The sequence below is a fragment of the Haliotis rufescens genome, unplaced genomic scaffold, assembly GCF_023055435.1.
Source record: "Haliotis rufescens isolate VD_foot unplaced genomic scaffold, xgHalRufe1.0.p SCAF_5, whole genome shotgun sequence".
Lineage (NCBI taxonomy): Eukaryota > Metazoa > Mollusca > Gastropoda > Lepetellida > Haliotidae > Haliotis > Haliotis rufescens.
The window spans coordinates 14,754,317-14,769,512 of record NW_025964223.1 but is presented as its reverse complement, the minus strand read 5'-3'; the positions used below and the strand labels follow the sequence as shown (position 1 = coordinate 14,769,512).

At 42.8% G+C, this 15,196-nt stretch overlaps 1 protein-coding gene across 1 annotated transcript; it reads right to left on the bottom strand.

Annotated features, from left to right (window-relative positions):
- Nucleotides 1–684: 684 nt before the first annotated feature.
- LOC124138285 lies at nucleotides 685–14,304 on the bottom strand. The gene is made up of 3 exons (XM_046504871.1): nucleotides 14,186–14,304; nucleotides 4,047–4,135; nucleotides 685–2,416 (listed from the first exon to the last, which is right to left on the bottom strand). Exons 2-3 carry the CDS (start codon nucleotides 4,123–4,125, stop codon nucleotides 945–947), a joined length of 1,551 nt encoding a protein of 516 aa, XP_046360827.1. The 5' UTR covers nucleotides 4,126–4,135; nucleotides 14,186–14,304; the 3' UTR covers nucleotides 685–944.
- Nucleotides 14,305–15,196: the final 892 nt, after the last annotated feature.

Below are 15,196 nucleotides of genomic sequence, written 5' to 3'. Positions count from 1 at the left end.
CACCATCTCTGATGTTAAGGTATAAATTAAGATAGTGTTCTGTCTGAGGTATTCTGATGCCCCAAACTGCCAGATGCCGGATGCACAGACGGCCCCCTGGTCTAAGACGTCGCAACTTGTTGTTGAGAGTTACTTCCATTAAGTGTCAGAATCCCTCATGCGCTCCTTTGGTTGTACCCCATGTTTGTGGGTTCTACCAAGGTTGTAAATTGTGAAAAGGAAACAAATGTTGGTTAGGAATATGACCCCATTCTTTCAGCCGTGGCCAAAGCTTATATGGGTGCACCTCCACACACCTGGCAATATGAAAAGAGGGAGTCTGGCCAATTTACACTTGTCAGAGGGGTACACAAAGTACGAGATCTAGACTCCCAGTTGACGGAATTTCATTTTTATGGAAGCACCGGTGGCCGATTGGGTTAGATCACTGACTTTGTGTCCTGGCGATTAGGTGCCTCACCCTGGCAGTGTGGGTTCGAATCCCGGACGGGACTCAACCACAAAAAGTACGAGAATCTGTACTTTACCAAGAAAGTATCACGTTTGTTATGGATGAATGTATATCATGGTTAGTATTTCTTGTAGCTTTATACTAAGCCGAGTCATGAAAAGCTGACACTCCTCACTACTTCGTCAGCGATAGACTAAACTATAACTATATCACCATGGAGACGCAACATAGAGCCCAAGCAATTATTTATTCATCGAGGAACGGCTAGCCATATACAGTTAGATTATACAACGTGATTTTAATACACAGTCACCAAATGTAAACATTTCAGAAATTTACATGTAACATATCTAATGTGGATATTTCTTGGACAGTTCTTGGAGTCAAAGGAAAGAATAAACAATATCGACGTTAAACTGCAGTGAAGAGGTTTTTCTTTTTCTTGTGTGCTTTCGGGCGGTTTTTTTTGTTGGTTTTTCTTTCTGGGAGGTGGTTAGGCTCCTTTAACACTTGCAAACCACTGCATTTCAGCGCGTTCACTCGTGCGACCTTTGTTGACGTGTTCTCCAACAACCCAGTTTGAATTGAGAACAAACCCAGTTGTAGTGATCAGCTTGAAGGACCATTGTGGTGATTGGTCAAACTCAAACTCATCACAGGATGTCTGGTTATCTCGCAGTGCCCGAACAATCTGTGCTGCAACATTTGGAGTGGGTCCCAAGGCAAGATTGTCTGCTTTGTGATACCGGAATCCGGGATCGTCGGGCAGTTTGAACGCTACTCTGATGTCCGCTCCGTCTTCGACAGCATTTCTGACATCCAAGGCCGACCCTTTAACGACTGTGCCATCCGTCAACAAGTGAAACAATAAACGCCATTTCCTAGTGTCAACGTACCAAGTCATCTCCTGTCTGTCAATTGTGTAGCCTAGTGGGCTTGCTGAAGATGATCCGACGAGGGGGCGATATGTTCGAACAGCTCCAGTCGTTCCCAGAACTCTAAACTCCCAGTTCAAGTCACTTTCGAACGTTTTGGAGTCAGCTCTAGCCAATGCAGATATGCTTTGGACTGCCACGTGCGTCTCTGTGAGCCGTATGCTCTCTGCTCCAACGATCGTATCACCGAACTTCACACGAACATTGTGTCCAGCTTCGATGAGAAGTTTCAGGATGTACCTCGTCCACAATGAATCTGAGCCCAGACCGCTATAGGTATGAACTGGAACCCAACAAGGATCCACAAACCAGTTAGTGTCCACATTATCCCGAGACTGGCCTCTTGGTGTGTGAGAGCCCACACTCCACCTGGACATATCCCGAGTACCAGCTGTGTTGAGGATCAAGAACCACCAGTAGGCATTGCCTTGAAACTCCAGATGGTTTCCTGCGACACTCTGACTGACGCTCCAGATATGTTCAGCGCTTACCGTGGCTTTCCCATCAGACCCTGTGTTGAAGATCTCAATATTTTGTACATGAAATACAACATTCTGCTGTTGCGACACAGAAATCGACTTTCCTTGCAGAACAGCTGAAAGAAGCGTGTCTACACTACCCAACTTAAAAGTTCCATTTGCAAAGGTAGAGTAAACAGGTTGTTGGTAGTTCGTTTTCAAAACAAACCACTTAAAGGCAGACGTGAGCCGTGACTCAGACAGGTTGGTGCTTCCGACATTATATCTGATCATGTGCCAGTTGCCTGTCGTGCAAATATTGCTCATCCACCAATAGGCATTTCCTTGAAATGCATTCCATCCAGATTTGCTGATATGCATTAGTGCCTGGCAGCATACATCACCGTTTATGTTCCGACAGTTGTCAACTTCGGCAAAGTAATCGTTAGTGCCAAATTTTATCCTTGCGCCGTGCTTTACCGACTCCTGTAAAGCCTCTTTTCTTCCAGAAACCACGGCCCCATCTTTGGCAGTTTCTAGAACTTTCACCCATTCCTTGTTGTCGTGTAAACCTACAACGATACAACAGAACCTTCTTTTACTGATGATACAAACAGATTGTTTACAAGCCATGGGTTTATTTATTTCTAACCAAAGTACCTGTGAAGATCCGGGGTAGAATAGGCCTTTAGCAACCCATGCTTGCCGTAAAAGGCGACTATGCTTGTCGTAAGAGGCGGCTAACGGGATCGGGTGGTCAGGTTCGCTGACCTGGTTGATGCATGTAATCGTATCCCAACTGCGTGGATCGATGCTCATGATGTCAATCACTGGATTGTCTGGTCCAGACTTGATTATTTACGGGCCGTCGTTATACAGCTGGAATATTGCTGAGTGCGGCGTTAAACAACAAACAATCCTGTCTATCGAATTGGAACAGTAACTATTGCTATCTGTCACAGTTATCTTCTGGAAACAATATATAGATACATGGTAGACGAAGCACTATCAAATAAGTTGATTTATCAAACGTAAGCCATGTCATTAATACGACAAACATATTTCGCAGGAAAGGAAATTTAAACATATTTGACGAAGTTGAAATCGAATGTGTGATTGTTTAGGTCTTAGATATTTACGTATGGATAATTGTGGATATTGTGATTATTCTTTGGAATAGTAAAAACACATTTCAACTAGTAGTGTCTAATAGTGTGCCTGAGTGTTATTTAAATACTAATCAAAATGTACCCAACACTTATATCTGTATTATTTCTATCTTTCTTTAAAATAAACTTTGTTTGAAAGGGAATGTGGGTATTTATTAAAAACTCGTTCAGAATGTTGTATCAATCTAATTGTGAGAGGTCACATCAACACCATAACACCCACTGTCATTCCACATAAACCATATTTCCACAATGCTTTTACTTGTGGTACCATTTCGAAGAATACTTTTTAATTGTGTTCTAGCTAGAATAACCAGAATACCTGTTCGTCAAATAATCAGTCCTGTTCATCTTTAAACTGGGGCACGGTTGTCTAAGTCGTCTAAGTCCTCGCAAATCGCTGTTCCTGGGGCACGCCAGGAACATATGTTCGGGGGTTCGAATCCCGGTTCGCCCCGATTATGATTCAAGGTTTGTCAGCAACATACCCGTGCTCTAGGGATTCACCAAAGTGGTAAACGTCTGAGACCTGCATCACTTCGGGTTTTCCTCCCACGTTAATCAAATACGCCGTGGTATAACTGGAATACTGTTAAAAGCGGCGATAAAACCAATCTCATTCACTCACTCACTCACTCACTCACTCATATTGAAACCTTGAAAAGTGAATGTACACTGCGTCAGTAATTCATCGGTTGGCCCAATTACAGAAAAGCATACGATCTTCGAGGAATTACGGATTTTTTTCCAAGTGAATTCGTTCTGTAATTTCCGAGCATTGACGAGTAACTTTTAACGTTATGAACGATGGGCACATTATCCAGAATTCCGAGAATTCTTTATATTAACCACAGTCTTTGTTCTTGGAAAATGTACAAAAATGGAGGTTTTTCGATTTCAGTAAGTGGAAAAACAATGAAACCAGTGGATCAATTGAAACGAACCAGCCAATCAGCACTAAGCAAAACAGATAATGTATATAAAGAATCATTGATACTATTTCCCCCAATCTACAGGGCTCATCTTTACTTACATTCATCATGCTCGTCAAATCCATGGAGATGATCCGCTGACATCAACAGTAACAGAGGCAATAGGATGGTATACTTCATAGCTTGTTTCCTGCAATGAAAATACATGGATTTGTTTGTTTGCTGTTTAACGCCGCACTCACTATTTCAGCTATATGACGGAGGACTGTAAATAATCGAGTCTGGACCAGACAATCCAGTGACTGAAATCATGAGCATCAATGCACGCAATTGGGATACGATGACATGCATCAACCAAGTCAGCGAGCCTGACCATGCACCCGATCCCGTTAGTCGCCTCTTACGACAAAGAAAAGAATGAACCTGTATGCGACCCATACATGACTATTGTGTGATATAATAAGGTTAGTATTAATTGTCATTTGAGGTGAGGTGAAATGGGATTTAACAAAGCGTCCAATATTATTGCACTTCTACATAGCGAAGTGCATGCACGTAATTCACATGTATATATATATATATATATATATATATATATATATATTATATATATATATATATATATATATATATATGTGAGAGTCAGTGTGTAAAATGCAATTCACTTTTGAATATCGCTTAAATATTTCAGTCATTTCACAAATTGACTGACAAAGCTGTCTATATATCTTATCAGGATAACAATTCCCAAACATTGTGGTGGTGTTTCTAAGCCCTTTTGAAGTTCTTAATAATTTTAGTCAATTTGTCCAATAAATGGACAGGTGTATCAGTTAATTTGTCAAATGACTGAACTCTTAAGGTATTTTATAAAAATTACCCAAGTGAATAGCATTTTACACACTGATTCGCACGCACGCACACACACACACACACACACACACATATATATAATGTGTGTATGTATTACACTTTCAACTGTTATAATTTGTTATGATCATTGAAATGGCTGCATTCTGTTTAGTTGAATTGGTTACGTGTTATTGCATTCATTTCCCAATGAATGTAAAAAAAATAAGCCGCGCCCACCGAAGCGGACTACCTTTATTACTACGGTTGTTGGTTGGTTTGTTGTTTTACGCCGCACTCGGCAATATTCCAGCTATATGACGGCGGTTTGTAGATAATCGAGTCTGGACCAGACAATCCAGTGATTGATATCATGAGCATCGATCCACGCAATTGGGATCGATGACATGTATCAACCAAGTCAGCAAGCCTGGCCACCCGATCCCGTCAGTCGCCTCTTACGACAAGCATAGTCACCTTTTACGGCAAGCACGGGCTGCTGAAGACCTATTCTACCTCGGAATCCTCACGGGGTTTTATTACTATGGAATGTCGGGGAATCCTAATATCACATGCGAGGAAATTCCCTTTCTGCTCACGTGTATCGCCATGCACTGGGCATTTAGCGAAATTCATGCATAGTCCTTGTTCATACAACCCTTGAGACTGAAGGCCGAGAAGGAACGAAACAGCTTAGTGCAGGTTCGCTCGTCTTTTTTTTGTCCCGCTCGCCTCGGTTCCACAACTTTCATGTCTTCGGGTTTCAATTCTAACTAGCAATTTTCCAACTGGGTCTTCCCGTTCTTAGGGAACTAATGTTCGAATCTGGCGGTAACTGACTATGTCATTTGAAACAGCCGCCTTCTCCCGGATATATTTGTTCCGGCTCGTCTGACGGTTGCAGTTCTTCTCGCCTCTTGCCTTGATTGACAGGTCCTATTAAACTTTGTTTTAATCCTACTCTCCGTTGATTGGCTACTGACCTTGTGGCGTGTCAAGTTATGTGCATAAATTAAACAATCACCTGATTCATGTCACGCCACAGCGTGTATTCCTACACCTGGAATGTTTATCAGTCTCGCCATTTTTGTCTGCTTTGATATAAAGAACTGTTTTGGGTTAAACTATTATATGTTTTCGTCGTCGAATTCAACTATAAGCATTGATTCCTACGCGGATTCATACAGTGTGCACATCAGCTTTTCGATTAATGCCTCAACTGAAAAAAACCCATAGTCAATCCTTAAGTATATATCGCATGGCCCACAAACATAAAGGATGTATGGTTATTAAAAAGAAATATCTGTGGTTACAGTTTCTAAAGTAATGGTAATGTATAAACATACCTGAAAACGAATCGACTATAACTCCTTCTGGTCATGTCTCTACGCTATGATTGTGATGACCCAGGTAAGACAGGTTGTTTCAAACAACGTGTGAACTCCTGAACCGATCTGGCATTTGACAGCACCCGGAGCCGGCGGGTAAAGAGGAATTCCTCAACCTGAAGGGCGAAATGTCAGCTCTCCGAACAAACTCGTTCCTGTTTCATTTTAATTTGAAATGAACGAAATGTCAAGTGTGCGTTTGAATTAACACACATGTACATCATCTGGTAATGGAGTTAATTCCACTGACCAGCTTGATCTGTATCGTCGTGGTGCGTTTATCAACATTTGACTCAAGGTGGGCCAAGGGAGATAATTAATCTCCATCCTTGAAACCACATAGTGAATGAATAGAAACGTTAGCGGTCAAACACACCAGCAAGTACAATTCTCAGTATATAGAACGTGAAAGGAGATACGGGACCGTGTTTTTAGGAATATATCAGTCACTCTAGACGTTTATTGGTAATAATCATTAGGTTGGGAAAAGAACAGGTAACGTAATAATTAAGCAAGAATTATGAGTGAGTGAGTGAGTATGGTTTTACGCCACTTTTAGCAATATTCATGTAACATCACGGCAGCGACACCAGAAATTGCCTTCACATATTGTTCCCATGTCGGGAATCGAACCCGGGTCTTCGGCGTGACGAGCGAACGCTTTAACCACTAGGCTACCCGACCGCCCCCAATGATTCTGGCTTAAACACATAAAACATATTAACAATAATCTAGCTGTCGGATGCAATATCCACAAGGATTTACACTAGGGGGTCAGGTCACATTATTTGGATGCTCGAGCTGCAAACATATTGATGATATTCATTTATAGTCAGTCCACAGCGGAATAATAACATTTCAATAGGATGTCATGTTAGAGCAGCGAGTCATTATGACACGTGAGTCAGTTGGCTAAACTTATTGTATCATACTTTGTAGTTATCGGAGTTGGTATAGACAAGTTTATACAAGAAAGTAGTGGAACCATAAGGTGATTGGCAACTGAGATCAAATAAAATTATCATAATAGTTGGAAAATATGTACGTAACAGCGCCTTAGAAACTAACTGGATCTGCGGCCTGGTGGAAGGACAGTCAGTTGCCATTGGCAAAGCAGCGCCTCTTGTGACTGTACAGGCCTACTTGGGAACGGTAGTCCCTGTTGCAGTGGCTGCGCTTCTTCATGGAGTCTACAGGAGTTGTACTCTGGTTGCTGTTCGGCCGATTCCGCTCTTCCCAAAGCCGATTGCTGCAGCTTAACCTCGCCTCCCATGAGTCTTCTGCTAGGCTCCATTCTCCACGGTCGGCGGCAAGTTCCTGCCACCTCGAAAGGTCCATGCCTGTCGCCGTCAAGACCCGCTTGCAGCAGTTTTTAAAGCGGGGATGGAGCACGTTAGGTGCCCTTTTGAGGACGCCGTATAGGATCATCCCGTCCTCCATGCGACAGACGTGGCCGAGCCAACAAAATCGGCGCTGTAGGAACAGGGTTGCCCAAGTCAGCAGCCATGCCACCCAACCCTCCTCCGCGGTGAAAAAAGGTATTGGAGATGTTGCAGGAACTGACGGAAGGGTGTTGAAGACAACTGCCTGAAGGACACCGACCCGGGATTTGTTGTGGGAGCTTAGAAGGCAGCGGATGTTTGGAATGAGAGTTTTTCTTCTAGAAGAGCAGCCAACCAAGGCTGACGAGCCACCTCTGTCCGAGGCGTCCAGTTTTAAGGCGACAGATAGCACCTTTCGAACCGTCTCCTGTTAGAGAGAACACTTTTGCCGCATGAGTGAGTGAGTATGGTTTTACGCCGCTTTTAGCAATATTCCAGCAATATCACGGCGGGGTACCAGAAATGGGCTTCACACATTGTACCCATGTCGGGAGTCGAACCCGGGTCTTCGGCGTAACGAGCGAACACTTTACCCACTAGGCTACCCGACCGCCCCCTTTGCCACATGAAGGCCAGGAGTCGGACTTGGCTGTCGGGGGCTATTGGAGGCCCACGCTGTTGGGGCATTTTGTTGACATTGGGAGCTTTTTTCCGGGTTAGATTTGATCTTCCGCATCCCATGCTTGTCGTAAGAGGCCAGTGCCGGAATCTGGGATTCAGGCTCCCTGACACGCACACACAATCATCACAAGGATATAAATGGTACACAACCGATAATGAATTAAATATATATTGTAGTTGTACAACACATGGTACTCTAGGGATGAACAGATAGTTTTATAATTGCCGATTAACACTAGAATCCTGTCCATAGAATGGTATACAGTCACACAATATACAAACATATAGTAATGACAAAACATCTTTTAGAATATAATCAGAAGGGAGCCGACTCGTCTTTCATTAGTACTGATTTACGGGCAAATCAAATGCTTGTCTTAAGAGGCGACTAACGGGATCGGTGGTCAGGCTCGCTGACTTGGTTGATGCATGTTATTGTATCCCAATTGCATAGATTGATATCAAGAGTCACTGTATTGTCTGGGCCAAACTCGATTATTTACAGACCGCCGTCACGTAGCTGGAATATTGCCTAGTGTAGCGTTAGACAACGAGCAAAACAAACTGATAAAATGATACACGTATTACTCACGGTTAAACAATCGTCTGCCCCGAGTATGAGCCGGAACTTCAACTGGAGAAAGCCGTCTATTATATATATACATATTGGTTTACAGGCGTAACGCATTTGTTTCACACAGCGCTCATATACTGTAAATCACGTTCACACATTCTCTACGGTTCCGGAAAACCACGTACCACGTCCCTGAAACAGCTGGGAATGACATGGGCACGACTCTGACGGTCACGTTCAACACAAACTGGTTTACTGGATCAGTGTAGGAGTAATTGACAAAAAGAGAATTCGTAAACCAGCAGCAATGACAAATACAAGCTACAATTTTGAAAAAAATGAGTGAGCGAGTATGGTTTTACGCCGCTTTTAGCAATATTCAAGCAATATCACGGCGGGGGACACCAGAAATGGGCTTCACACATGGTACCCATGTCGGGATTCGAACTCGGGTCTTCGGCGTGACGAGCGAACCCTTTAACCACTAGGCTACCCCACCGCCCCTTGAAAAAAATGATATTTCTTTGAACACTGTACACTGTCAGTTGATTCAAGAATCAGTAGTGTGTTTATGCCGTCGAGGGGGCACGGGTTGTCCAGTCGTCTAAGGCGCCGCATTTCTCTGTGCGGAGTTGCGTCCCTTGGACACGCCAGAAACCTATGATTGTGGGTTCGAATCCCGGTGCGCCCCGATTGCGTTTCTTGGTTTGTCAGCACCATACCCGTGCTTGTGGGTTTCACCGAAGTGGTAAACGTCTGAAACATGCATCACAATGGGCTTTCCTTCAACAGTAAGCTGACACGCCGTGATGTAACTGGAATACCGTTGAAAGGGACGCAACTCTGCACAGCCCATCGCGGCACCTTAGACGACCACCCGTGCCGCTTTATAATTGATAAAATTCGCGATATAGATCTACTTGACTGTCTTTCAAAGTTGAATCTGATCTGTGTTTACTAACCGTAAGAATTGTTCCCGAATTGGATGTTGTTTAAGTTCCTCACGTCATCGCCATGCTATCGCCCTGCACGTGCCTGGGACAAGCAGTGACGCCCTTAACAATTGTGAGTTCGAAAGCCACATTTCTGTCAGCATCACGCTCCGTATACGTCCCTAGCAACTTATGCTGGGTGTAATAGTCAAATTAATGAGTAAGTGAGTGAGTGAGTTGGGTTAAACGCCGCTTTTAACAATATTCAAGTTATATCACGGCGTGTCAGCTTAATGTGGAAGGAAAGCCCGAAGTGATGCAGGTCTTAGACGTTTACCACTTCGGTGAAACCCACAAGCACGGGTATGGTGCTGACAAACCTAGAAACATAATCGGGGCGAACCGGGATTCGAACCCACAATCATAGGTTTCTGGCGTGCCTTAGGGACACAACTCTGCACAGCGAATCGCGGCGCCTCAGACAACTGAGCCCTCCGTGCCCCCGTCAAATTAATGGATTAGGTGGTCAGGCTTGGTGACTGTTGATTACGTGTCACTATACCCCGTGGATAGCTGCTCATAACATTGATCACTGGGTTTGTTTGCTCCAGATTCGATTATTTATAGACCACCTCCATATAGCTATAATAAACAAAATTAAACAAAACATACACTCACTGATCAACTAGATATCGAACCCTTATCAAATGTCCGGATTCATCGAAGAGTTTAAGTCTTTGAATAGAGATTTCAAAATATGTTTATATTAACCTTTGGTCCATGGACGTATTATGTTGTAATATTTAGTCATTGATACGCTGGCATAATGGCTTCAAACATTGTGGCCATGGTTCGGTGTGCGTACGTGCCTGCGCGCGTGTGTGTGTGTGTGCGCGCGTGCGTGCGTGCGTGCGTGCGTGCGTGCGTGCGTGCATGTGTATTCTAACGTGCATTTATTTTTTTAATATTACTTTCTCTATGTATCACAATTCGGAATTGAAGATATCGAGGCAAATTGTTGATTGTGTAATGTCATTAAAGATGCTAAACATTATTTTTCATTGACCACTATATGAAGAATTACGAACTCCTGTGATCATTTATATACATACAGGCTGTACCCTGTTTGATGTCATTATTAGTAACATTTAGGTCATGTGAGGAAAATATTTAAGTGCCTTAAACATTCGAGGTGATATGATGTCAGTGTCATTTGGCCTTGAAACAATAAACAGTGATGGATTGAATTCGGAATGATAAATATCCAGTGGTCTCCCCCCATTAGTAAGACAGCCCAGTTGTGAGACACCTTAAAACAACAATGTCATACCTGGTTGCACATGTTAATCAGGTAATTAACCCCTATCACGAAAATGGACGTGTCTTATTATAGACAAAAGAAATGACTCAAGATGCTTGATACCCTCTTTTACTTCATTTCATTCAACATTTTAATTCATCCATCCCTTAAATCCATTGTTTTAACGTATTCGCCACTTAGAGTTCAGTTAAAGTTAAAATCATTGTTAAGTGGGTAGACTGTCTGTGTTTGTTTAATTAATCCCACCTACTCCACTGTCTAACAATGGGTGTCTCACTACTGGGATGTCTTACTAATGGGATGTCTTACTAATGGGATGTCTTACTAATGGGATGTAAACCTATCCAGTCACCAAAGAATCACTCGCAAGCTCGACTTTTAATTTCTGCCAGTAGTATAATATTTCATCAGTACGTACAGGTGCATTGTCCGTATTTGATATGTGGATACAAGTTATGACATCCAGTTGTATGCTGCAGATGTTGAATAATGTTGGTGTCAAGCGTTCTGATTGGTAGGCGAGATATTAGCTACATGGTGTCATGGCATATCATATTGTCACAGGGGTGATGAGTGCGTTAATACATATATTGTTCACGATCAATATTCTATGGGTCCGTTACGTGTAAATGGATATACGACACCTAGGACAAAGAGCTGTGCATGTTTAGATAATCCTATTGTGATATGTTTATCTGTTCGTTGTTTCTTAGGATTCCTTTCTTAAAACCTTAGGGGTGGTCGAAATAAAATTAAAACAATATAAGAGCCGTTTTGCTATTTTTAAGACAATGGCGTGAGTAGAGGGAGAATTTGACAAGTATTAAAGCTTTTCCCTTTCAATGCCACATACTCCTCAGGGTAGAAACTTATGAGGCTCAGTGGTTAATTTAAATTTTATCAATTCTGTTTCAACACTGTTGACATTAGGGTCGGCGGATCCATTAACCAATGAACATTGCTCAGATTCGAATGGGTATGGTGTCTTTGAAAATACATCTGGCTGTACGATTACCGAAACCAGGATTTGCATTGTGTCAGCTGAAAGATACTATTCATGACTTTTCTTCAAATTTCAAAGGAGTGAGTATGTGACTTGTGAATAACGCCGCTTTGAGTGAGTGAGTGAGTTGGGATCAAAGCCGCTTTTAACAGTATTCCAGTTATATCACGGCGTGTCAGCTTAATGTGAGATGAAAGCCCGAAGTGATGCAGGTCTCAGACGTCTACCACTTTCGTGAAACACGGGTATGGTGCTGACAAACATAGAAACATAATCATGGCGAACCGGGATTCGAACCCACAATTATAGGTTTCTGGCGTGCCCAAGGGACGCAACTCCCCAACGCCGCTTTGAACTGCACAGTATGCCCTTTGTATCAGTGAGTGAGTGAGTGAGTTGGGTTTAACGCCGCTTTTAACAGTATTCCAGTTATATCGCGGCGTGGCAGCTTAATGTGAGAGGAAAGCCCAAAGTGATGGAGGTCTTAGACGTTTACCACTTTGGTGAAACCCATGAGCATGGGTATGGTGCTAGACCTAGAATCATGAATTGGGGATAAACCGTTTCTGACGACATTTCTAAGAGGGTTATATAACCTTCCGGAGGGTGATGGCGAGAAGAAACGTTGTCCATGATACGTTGTGGAGAACAGTTACTATTTTGCTGCGGTCAGCTGTTACTCTCAAGTCCTTTGTGACACGTGCATTTACGTCACAGTATCTTTTAGTGGGGGCAAACATTCGATCCCCGGCCGCGTCATACCAAAAGACGTTTAAAGATGGTACTTGTTGTTACCCTGTCTGGCGCTCGGCATTACGGGGCTAAAACAAGGACTGGTCGGCTCGGAGTCAGTATACTGTGTCTGAGTGGGATATTCATGTTAAACTGCGGCATGGTATCTCAGTGGGCTAGCACTATAAATCGGCATCAGTCCGGACTAGTACAAGCAGCCACACAAACACACACACGTACATGCACGTCGCTACATAAGTGCAATAATCTTGGACGCGACGTTAAACCCCATTTCACCTCACCTCACCAAATCGGTTAAAATTCAAATCATCAGGTTCCTACACAACTATTTGCAATTGACTCCAGAAGTAACAAATATCTCTATTAAAGCAAGTACATCATACCTATTTCACTGATCCTGACGATTGACTTATCAAAGTAAAGAACGTTAACTACCCGAGAAGATCCGAGTAGAGAGCAGGGTCCCGTTTCACAAAGCGATCTTAGCACTAAGATGATCGTAACTCCCATTCTTTAACATAGGCTTATGACAGTCGTAGCGCTACGATGATCGTAAGCCTGTGTTAAAGTATGGGACTTACGATCACCATAGCGCTAAGATCGCTTTGAGGAACAGGCCCAATGCTGCCGTAAGAGGACTAACGAGACCGGGTGGTCAGGCTCGCTGACTTGGTTGATGCATATCATCGCATCCAAATTTCGTGGATAGATGTTCATGATATCAATCACTGGATTGTCTGGTCCAAACTCGATTATTGACAGACCCCCGTCATATAGCTGGAATATCGCTGAGTGCGACTTTAAACAACCAACAAACAGGCAAACCTTTGTTATGATCATGTGTTACTGAATGTGGGAACGTACAAGTTTTTGACGTAGGCACAGACCCAGATAATATAATACATTTAGAGTATGTTCACAAGAGGGAGTATTGTCAACAAGGTATTTTCTCAACGATTATTGTCACAACGCAACTATATAGTCTAAATACATCTCACTTAAACCTGAAGTATTTTGATCGCAGCTTGCAGAATATTAACTCGAAAGTGAAATGGTTTCTTACCTTGAAAATCGGAGAAGGCTGAAGAGTGACGTAGCTATCACCGACAGCTGTATGGATACAACACAGTCCTGCATTAACTTACATAACTAAAGATTACGAAGTCCTATATATTTCACCACATCCTACTTGTCAGGGGTGTATCGAGATCCGGGTAGAGAGCAGGGTCCCGTTTTACAAAGCGATCTTAGCACTAAGATGATCGTAACTCCCATTCTTTAACATAGGCTTATGACAGTCGTAGCGCTACGATCACTTTGTGGAACGGGGCTATAGTCTAAATACATCTCACTTAAACCTGAAGTATTTTGATCGCAGCTTGCAGAATATTAACTCGAAAGTGAAATGGTTTCTTACCTTGAAAACCGGAGAAGTCTGCTGCGTTCGCGTTTGATCACCGGAGGCAGAGTGAAGTAGCTCCCATCAATAGCCCTATTTATACAACCAAGGCCTTCATTAACATAATTAAAGATGACGAAGTCCTATATATTTCACCACATCCTACATGTCAGGGGTGTATCGAGTAACTATGGATAACTGTCTTTATTTAAAATACATTCAAGTAGGTTGTTATCTTGCCTGACTTACCCTTATCTCACAGTCGGACTGCCCATATGTGCCGACTCTGTAACGTTAATTTAATACACCAATCACCGACTCCCCGAAGGAGTGATCCTCTGTGTCAGCCTGGGTGTTAGGGAGACCTCCACATTGGGTCCCGCCCTCACAGCTGGAGTGACAGTATGTTCAGCCACACATGTGGAGTATGAAATATCTGGTTTGCGGCGGCCAGTTAATGCATTACATTAATCTTGAGAATATTTATATTAATTTACAGATATGTGCCAAACAGAAAGTCGGTGTTATGAGAAGGCTAGGACACATTGAAAGCAGGCGTAGCCTCGTGTTTTTGCACGGGTCTCTATCCAAGCAAGTACTTCATATGTATTACATAACATTGCTAGATTTAAATGAGGTCTTAAGAAAGACCATTTACATTCCAACATAGGAATGACTCATTATTATCATCATTCTTGTGCACATTAATCTTCCAAAACAGATACTCATTGGATCCAGGACTATATCTTCCAGACTTCCAGATAACTGTTCCATTTTTACGGCCGAATCCAAGACCACATTAACAGCATCAGAGTACATAAGCAGTGTTCGAAATACCTGCCTGCCCGACCGTCCGAGACGGGTTGATTTCAACTCGGGCTGCCAGATTTTCAAATCCCCCTGCCCGACGGTCGGGTTATATTTCATATGTGAAAATATTCAAAATATTTCCCGATGATAAGCATTAATTCACATGTAAAGATGAATGATAAAATGTAACCAAAAAGAAACCCCGTTAAGAAACATATG

Bases quoted from the DNA above. Each gene is read 5' to 3' on its own strand.
- LOC124138285 (XM_046504871.1), bottom strand. From the start codon at position 4,125: ATGAAGTATACCATCCTATTGCCTCTGTTACTGTTGATGTCAGCGGAT. The intron at 2,417-4,046 runs GTAAGTAAAGAT...GTATCGTTGTAG, and splicing joins ATTTGACGAGCATGATGAAT to GTTTACACGACAACAAGGAA.